Genomic DNA, 9196 nt, shown 5'->3' with positions numbered 1-9196 from the left:
CAGAAGAAGTCGGTGTAACAAAAGTGATGATATTTAGTGACTCTCAAGTAGTAACCTCCCAAATAAATGGAAATTATCAAGCCAAAGACCCAAATATGAGGAGATACTTGGACAAAATCTTGGAGCATCTCGGGCACTTTGCAGAAATCAAAGTCAGGCATATAACTCGGGATCTCAACAACAGAGCAGACGCCCTCTCCAAGTTAGCAAGTACCAAACCAGGAGGAAACAATAGAAGTTTGATCCAGGAAACTTTACAAGAACCCTCTGTAGTTAAAACAGAGGCCAAACAAGATGTCCTTGAAGTCACCGGGTTGAACCTCGGGTCGGTGAATCCCCTAGTTGAATACTTAAAATTTGACATCCTCCCCAAAGAGGAAAAAGAGGCCAAGAAAATCCAGAGGGAAGTACAATACTACACTCTGGTGAAAAATATCCTCTATAAAAGAGGAATATCAACACCATTGCTGAAGTGCGTTCCGACCTCAAGGACCACTGAAGTGCTAGAGGAGGTTCATAATGGGATCTGCAGAAACTAACTCGGAGCCAGGTCGCTAGCCAGAAAGGTAATCTGAGCTGGGTTCTACTGGCCGACCTTGCAGAAGGATGCCACAGAATTTGTGAAGAAGTGCCACTCATGCCAAATGCACGCGAATTTCCACGTGGCTCCTCCCGAGGAGCTCATCAGTATAACTTCTCCATGGCCTTTTGTAAAATGGGGGATAGACCTATTAGGACCTTTTCCCCAAGCCCCAGGACAAGTAAAATACTTAATAGTGGGAATAGACTACTTCAAAAAGTGGATAGAAGCAGAACCCTTAGCCACCATCACCGCACAAAGAAGTCGAAAGTTCCTCTACAAAAACCTTATCACAAGGTATGGAATACCTCATTCTATCACCACAGATAATGGTACTCAGTTCACCGACTCAACCTTCAGAAGCCTGGTAGCCAGTATAAAGATAAAACACCAGTTCACCTCGGTAGAACATCCACAAGCAAATGGACAAGTCGAGGCAGCCAACAAAGTTATACTGGCAGGATTGAAGAAAAGGTTACAAGATGCAAAGGGAGCTTGGGCTGAAGAGTTTTCCCAAGTATTATGGGCTTATCGAACGATGCCACAATTGGCCACAGGGAAAACACCCTTCCGACTTGTCTATGGCGTGGAAGCCATGATACCAGTAGAAATCGACGAGCAAAGTCCAAGGGTGATCTTCCATGATGAGGTTGGGAACATACAGGGGCACAAAGAGGAACTTGAACTACTCCCTGAAATCCGAGAACAAGCCCAAATAAGAGAAGCAGCATTAGAGCAAAGGATGACCACCAGATACAACAAAAAAGTCATTCGAAGGAGCTTCGCCCCAGATGACTTAATCTTAATCAAAAACGACATTGGAGTCAATAAATCTGGAGAAGGAAAGCTCGCTGTTAATTGGAAGGGATCATACAAAGTTAGCAAAGTCCTAGGGAAGGGTTATTATAGAGTAACCGACTTGAACGCACCGAGCTACCTAGGTCGTGGCATGCTTGTAATATGAAAAGGTACTACAGTTAAAAGCGAACTCTACTCCCTGATGTACTCTTTTCCCTACTTCATGGTTTTCTCCCGAAAAGAAAAGGGTTTTTCCTAAAAGGGGTTTTTAACGAGGCATCACAGTAGAGGCTAAGGGGGCCACAAATAGTAAAAAACCCTTAATAGCAATAAAGTACCTTTACAAATAAATAAAGATCTTTTTACAATATCTCTTATAAATTCCTTCTTGCTTTTCTTTCTTTCTACGAAACGCGCCGACTTAAGCTCGACAAAGCGTGAAAATCCCATGAACCGACCTAGATGGTCGTCAGGATAAAACGACGAGGTACAAGTCGGTGTAAATAGGTTATAAAAGTAGATCATGACAAACTCAGAAATTATCTGAATTACAAGTCAAAAAAATTGAGAAACAAGGAAATGTATCGCAGAAATAATCTAAGTCACAAAAAAACTCAATAGGGAAAAATTGAACACCAAGAACATCAAAAAGAGATAAGAAAACCTATTGAAAACACCAAGCACCAAAGGCTGTCCCAAGTCCTTGAGAAAAATTCAAGAGAAACTTAGAAGTAGGGACAGCCAGCCAAGAAAAAGGTTTTCTCAAAGATCAAAAAAGGTTTTTTGAAACAGAAAAGCATGCGCACAACAGATAGAGAAAGGTAACTTAAACCCTTATCCAAAAAAGGAGTATTTCTAATATTTTGTTTACGGCCATAAAAGGCCAAGAAAGTGTCAGCAAAGTACCACCACGGTATAAAAATAAAATAGTTAAAAAAGGGGGGACCCACAGGCCGGGCCCCCATATAGCCACAAATTTTTAGTTAGGAAGGACGTCACCACCAGAGCTAGGGAGAGTCGTCGGAGCACCACCAGAGTCAGGGAGAGCAGTCGAAGCACCGCCAGAGTCAGGGAGAGTAGTCGGAGCACCATCAGGACCAGGAAGAGAAGTCGGAGCCATATCCATGGAAGACGGAGGGGGAGTTCTAGGAGCCTTTGAAGAACTCAGGGCATCTTTTGATCGGGGAGGGGATTCCACTATCCTCTGCCCCCGAGTCTTCAACTCGGATTCGGAAACAGGTCAGGGAGGAGAAACGATAGTCCCGTCAACCACAATTTTATCCGGATCCAAAGGAGAGAGATCTAGGTCGGGAACAAGAACCCCGACTTGTTCTTTGAAGATCCTCCATGCCTCTTCGGCTCCGTCAGCAATGGAGTCCTCCAGCTCTGCATAGGCATCCCGGGACCTCACCAAATCCTTCTTCACCTCCACAAGGTCCTCAAACAAACTTTGATAGCTCTACTCCACCTTCTCCCTCAGACCCTCCGCCATAGCACATTAGGCCTATAACTTCCTCCCCCTCTCCCCGAGGTGATCCCTCTCCTCCTTCAACTTGGCGACCTCCTCTTTCAGCATCTTCTCCCCTTCTTGATATAACAGAATCCTCCCCTCCAGCTCCTCAACCCTTAGGGACGAACCCAAAGAGCTGAGGGGAGTCCTCTCGAAAATATCCAGAAGTTTTGTGCACACCCCCACCGCCCTAACACTCCCCTGAAACAGAACATTAAAATGGTTTCAAACAGAAGCATCATCTATACTTACACGAGTATGAGGATAGATGTAGTTCCGAATGAACCGGGGCGCATCAGACTTGGCCTCACCTTCAAAGAGGAGCTAGACTCTAAAGTCTTGCGCTTCTTCTTTTCTGGCTCAGGGAAAGGTCAGGGAGGAGGGGACGGAAGAGAAGAGGCTGAAGAGGAGGATACCACAATAGGCCGGGAGGGGGCCCCAAGTTGTGGGAGGAGGAGGAGAAGGAAGAGGAGAGCCAGCAACCCTGGCACCGCCAAGTCTGGCACGGGACCTCGCCTTGGCCTCCTGAACTCTCTGGTAAGACTCCCTGAAATTCTTCTTCGCCATCTCTGTAAAAGCAATTAGGAAGCTAAAGTCAGTAAAACAAGTCGGAGAAAACAAGTCAGAGCGACCATCAGGTCGGAAAATATGACAAACAAACAAAAAGCTACCTAGTTGAGCCTGGACAAAGGCCGGAGACCTCCTGGAGAAACTTTTTTGTATCCAGGTAAGGGGCTCTCCCCCAAACTTCTCGGAGGAACCCCATAATGGCCGCCTCCACCTCATCCAAATCATCCAAACTATATTTTTCACAAGGAGAGGCCTCTAGCCAGTACAGGGGAAAGCGAGGAGAAGAATTCTCATCCAGGAAAAAGGGGTGGTGACCCTCTACAGCTTGAACTTTGAAAAAGAAATTTTTGAAGTCATGGAAGGACTCGTAAAAAAGATTGAAGATTCTCCGACCTTGAATGGCTCGTAAGGATACCCACTGTTGTTTATTATTTTGCCCACTAAAGGGCTTAGCCATGTGAAACAGATAAAAGAAAATTCTCAGAGAAGTCAAAAACTCTAAGGCCTGACTGATAAGCTGATAAACTTTCAAAAAAATCCAAGAATTGGGGTGAAGCTGAGTAGGAGCAACTCGGCAGTGATGCAAAACAGAAACCTCAAAAGCAGAAAAGGGCAGAAGCACCCCCAGTCGAGTGAAAAAACTTTCATATATAAAGAAGAAAGGGGGTCCTCATCAGAAGCCCTCCCGAAGCAAACCTGATCTTCCCGACTCGGGGCAACCAACTCATACTTCGGCTCATCCTCATCAGAAGCACAATTTCTATGATGAGTTGGTGAGGAAGTCAGTATCTACCAAAGGTTCTTCCTCCAGAACCATGACATCCACCCATTGAGTAAGGGTCTCTACAGAAGACATTTTTTCCTAGAAAGGGATAGTAAAACCTACAAAGAAAAAAGGAAAAAGAATCAAAAATAGGGTCTCTAAAGGGCCTGAAATCAAACAAAACAGAGTCCCTAGGAGCCTACAAACCAACCCTCCTCTCTAAAATAAAAACATGCAAACAAAAACACTTCGTAAAAAGAGAGTAGAGAAAAAAAACTAACCTTTGCTTGAAAAAGGATAGGGACAGTAGAGAGTTCAGAGAAAGAGAAATTCCTTCGAACAAGAGCTTCTTTCGAACAGAGGAGAGGAAGTGCGAAAGTTTTTCAAAAATGAAACAATGAAAGGGAGGGAAAGTATTTATAAGCATGCTAGTGGCATAATGGTAAAAGCAGAGGCAGCCATTAATGGGTGTACCGTTACCAATGTAACTGATCCCCGCGTATGAATACGCAAACTCCTAACGGACGCGACGCTTGATTAGACACGACTGCAATTTAAAAATCACGTCGGTTCCGAAAACACGTCGGTTCCTTAGCAGGTCGGTTACAATCCCGAGTTAGAATACTCAAACCCAACTCCTGAAAGAGATTGGGCTCGAGTAAGGGTGCTGTTCATACCCTGTCCCAACGCTAAGGCCCAGGTCCAAATGAAAGGCCTAATCCAAAGGATTGAGCCTCACCCTACACCGACCTTCCTCTAAGAAGTCGGTTCTCACCACGACTTGCTCTAAAGAAGTCGGGGACGAAGATTAGCTTGCAGATAAACATTTATTCAAATAAGTAACTGCCCCTAAAATCTCTCAACCCACTTCCAGAGCCATATCCCAGCTTTCCTAAGATAAAGGGACGGTTATTCCCCCTTAAATGGTGGAACTACTCCGACGGTGGTTATTGGTTCACCACTATAAATGCACTGACACCCCTCAGGTATCACTAAGTTCCAATACTCTCTAGACCTGCTTACACCCTTGCTGACTTTGGCATCGGAGTGTTTTTGCAGGTACCACCCCCTATTTTCTCACACTCATAAGTCGGATGGAGGCCCCAAAGACGTGAACCCGTTTGAAGGCTTCCATCCTCAAACGATTGGGCTAACCAAGCAAGTCCAGCCCATCAATCTCCGGTTACCCAACTTAACAATTATATTGATTCTTTTAGCACCTATACGTATCTTTTTATATTATATCATTCATAACATATTCAATAATACAAAAATTTTTTTTCTAGTTTAGTCTCTTGTTTTTAATAGATATAAAATGTATGTAAAGAATGTCAAAAGTTGCATATTCTTTTATAGCGATTAAAAATTTATCTTACTATATTTCGTTTAAACAAAATATATACGTGTCACTCGCATTTTCTTAATTAAAAAATCCTGTGACATTAGTTATATTATTAATTAAAAAATTTTGATTTGAATAATATATAATAGATAGATATATAGATAATATATAGAAACATATATTATTCTAAGGTAAATTATAAGATAAAAATATAAGTTTATATATTTTTTATTTTATGAGATAATTTGAAAAATTAGAATCTATACTTTAAATAATAATAATATAATAAAACATAACTACAAAAAAAAATTTATATTTTTTTATATAATTTTAATCTGTATAATAAAGTGTACTTATTCTAATACAATAATATGCATAATGAGTACAACATTTTTGGAAATAACGAGAATACCCCGCAGTCCAAGTCGAATTTGCGCGTGAAAGCAACCAACTAACTAGTCAGATTTGCAAAATGGAAAAAGGAAGTTGGAAGTTGGAATCGCAAGCAAAACACACCATTTCCTTCACTGCCTCTGGGGAGCGGAAATTGGGAGGAAACCGGTGACGGTGAAGGTTGTTACACAAGTCAAAATGATTGGGCGCTTATTACAATTATTATTTAAATTAAAATCACTTACAATACACTATTATTTTATAATATTCCAGAACTGATCCTCCTCTTCTATATTATTAAAGGGGGAAAGAAAAGGAAGTGTCAACCTCGATTGAACATTCAACAATCAAAGAAGAAGAGAGAAAATGTGTGGGATATTCGCGTATCTCAATTACAACGTGAATAGGGAGAGGAGGTACATATTGCAGGTCCTATTCAATGGTCTTCGCCGTTTGGAGTATCGCGGTTACGATTCCGCCGGAATCGCCATTGACTCTGATCCAAAACCCGCGCCGCAAGCCTCCTCCGCTTCCGCTTCCGATTCCGATCCTCCTCCTATCGTCTTTCGCCAGGAAGGCAACATCGAGTCCCTCGTCAAATCTGTCTACCAAGGTTGCTTTCTCCAATTCAATTTCTTGCGTATTTCATTTTTACATTGTCAATTTTGTGTTCTGTGGTGTAATGTGTTTATTGTTCCTTGTATAGCTTTGTAATTTAGCTACCAGATTTTAGCAGAAGGGAAAATGATGATCATGATGATGAGTTTTGTGCTACTTGCTACTGTATATGATGTTTCTCTCTCAATTAGGGTAGATAAATTTTCTGAACCGAGCTGGATCATGTTTGTTTCTTGGGACTAGGACTGGGGGATTGGAACTGAAATTTCTTGAGAGATTGAGATGAAAATTTTAATAACATTTCTTTCCAAAAATACTCTCAATTAATATTTCAAATTCCAAATGTACCTCTCAGTCTCTATGTTTATCTTAAACCAAATATGATACTCTTTACACCAAACACAATCCAAAGACTTAATTTAGTTTTTGACTCTCACTCTTCAGTTTCAATTTCCCTTCCAAACGCAGCCTAATAGAATGAACTCGTGAAGCCTTTGGTTGTTTTGTATTGCTTCAAGTTTCAGCTGATTAAATTTGGGGGTGGATTGGAGTTAAAACCAGATGATGTTTGAAAAAATGGGTACAGTCAATCTACTTAATTTGGTGTTGTTTCTGAAGTGCAGGCTAGTGCTTTTGTTGCATGATTTTTGTGCTACCTTTTAGTTCTCGGAAAATAGATTTTGTTGCCGTTTTTCAATTTTTATAAAATTGAATCCAGTTGATTGATATGATAACTATTTAGTTAGTAAGTAGCTAGTGGAGCCCTAGTTTGAAAATGGACATTCAAATAGCGAGACCATCTAAGTGCAACTGGTTGAATTGAATAATGTTTTGAAACAGAAATGTAATCAGTCCAACTGGTTCAATATGCCGGTACAGTCTTGTTTTTAAAATGTTGGCTAATGCCTTCTTCTCAACCTTTGGTGATAACCCAGACCAAAGTACTGATATTACCCTGCCTTGTTTTTTCAACAATGAAACAATAACAGATGTGGCTAAATTGGAACTAAACTTGGAGGCATCATTTTCCACTCATGCTGGATTAGCACACACCCGGTGGGCCACTCATGGAGAGCCTGCTCCCAGAAACAGTCATCCACAGAGCTCAGGTCCCGGAAATGAATTCTTAGTTGTTCATAATGGAGTTATCACTAACTACGAGGTATGACTATCATTTATTTCATTGTGCTTTTTGTTATTTTTTGCCTAATTAAGAGTTGCTAAAAATGCTATGCAAATCTTCACTGAGAAGGATTTTCTAACTCATGTTGCTAAGGTTCATTTCTGTTTTATTATATTTATAGGTTTTGAAAGAAACACTCATCCGACATGGATTCATCTTTGAATCTGACACTGACACAGAAGTCATTCCAAAGCTAGCAAAGTATGTTTATGATCCCCCCTTTCCCTCCCTCCCTCTTCATTTGCTATTTTTGGTGCCTACTTGTTGCAAAGTGTTTCCTAAGCTATTTTATATTAGATGTTACTTTGGTTTGTTATTGAATCTCAATAGCCATTAATTACATGGACTTTATAGGGTTATGATATGGAGTTTCGCAAACCTTTATTCGTTACACTGTTTTATTGAAGGCCCCTGAGAGTTATCCCACACAGACTAAAGCATGATTAATTCATGATATTCTGTTGACATAAGGTCTATATGAGTTGTGACAGGGAAGAAAGAACGGTCGAGAAAGACAAAGTTACCATTTCAATATGCAAGGCTGCTTTTTACGAAATTAATATTTTCATTTAGTTCTGGATATGATCAATTTTCTTTTCTTTTTTGTATCGAAAATATTAATTTGTTTTAATTATGTTGCAGATGGCCAGGTTGTTACCTTTAGTCAAGTTGTTCTGGAAGTTATGAGGCATCTTGAAGGAGCCTATGCCCTTATTTTCAAAAGTTCGCATTACCCTAATGAATTGATTGCGTGCAAGCGTGGTAGCCCACTGCTCCTAGGTGTTAAAGTAAGTTGAATGCAATTTAGTAGAGAGAAATTTTCTTAAAAGACCGATCCATGTGAAAATTGATTTCATGGATCTTTTCTGGTTTTGACTTTTCTGATTTTAATTCACTAACAATAAATGGATGATTAAAGAAACTAGTGCTCCAATTTCAGGAAATGACAGAAAATAAGGAGAATGGTTCTGCATTTGATGACAACAAAACCCTATCAAAAGATGGAGGCCCCAAGGAATTGTTTTTGTCTAGTGACGCCAATGCTGTGATTGAGCATACAAAAAAAGTGCTAGTTATTGAAGATGGTGAAGTAGTTCATCTCAAGGTACATGCCAACTATTAACTAAGGTGTTTGTCTAATTAACGAATGTCTCAATATAGGTATTTGGCTTTGGCAAATATTTCCACAAATTTTTATTTATTTATTTATTTTTTCATACGATTTTTATCGTGATTTCGGTATGGCTCACATTATCAATATTTTTCAGATGATAGCTTCACTCTTATGTTTGTTGCATATGGTGCATGGATTTGTCTTCCAGCTAGTTGATTATATATTATACTTACTTGAAAATGGCTGTTCCAGGAAGGGGGGGTTTATATTTTGAAGTTTGAAAATGACAAGGGAGAACGTGTTGCTTCTCCTACAAAAATTGCTT

The 9196-nt window shown here is 40.3% G+C and overlaps 2 protein-coding genes across 2 annotated transcripts in view; both read left to right on the top strand.

Moving 5' to 3' along the window:
• Positions 1 to 6024: 6024 nt before the first annotated feature.
• On the top strand, positions 6025 to 8200 carry LOC127746697 (glutamine--fructose-6-phosphate aminotransferase [isomerizing] 1). Its single transcript, XM_052260689.1, has 5 exons — positions 6025 to 6136; positions 6260 to 6569; positions 7564 to 7736; positions 7879 to 8010; positions 8165 to 8200. Exons 2-5 carry the CDS (start codon positions 6323 to 6325, stop codon positions 8198 to 8200), a joined length of 588 nt encoding a protein of 195 aa, XP_052116649.1. The 5' UTR covers positions 6025 to 6136; positions 6260 to 6322.
• Positions 8201 to 8350: 150 nt separating this feature from the next.
• The window catches only part of LOC107485955 (glutamine--fructose-6-phosphate aminotransferase [isomerizing] 1), a gene marked incomplete in the record, with an annotated part of 3257 nt that continues 2411 nt past the window's right edge, over positions 8351 to 9196 (top strand). Inside the window, 3 exon segments of the mRNA XM_016106495.3 lie at positions 8351 to 8545; positions 8698 to 8862; positions 9124 to 9196. Coding sequence (XP_015961981.2) covers positions 8441 to 8545; positions 8698 to 8862; positions 9124 to 9196 — 343 coding nt within the window.

This window comes from Arachis duranensis, chromosome 4 (assembly GCF_000817695.3).
Source record: "Arachis duranensis cultivar V14167 chromosome 4, aradu.V14167.gnm2.J7QH, whole genome shotgun sequence".
Taxonomy (NCBI): Eukaryota; Viridiplantae; Streptophyta; class Magnoliopsida; order Fabales; family Fabaceae; genus Arachis; species Arachis duranensis.
Note: the sequence above shows the minus strand (reverse complement) of the source record. Positions and strands in the feature narration are given on the sequence as shown.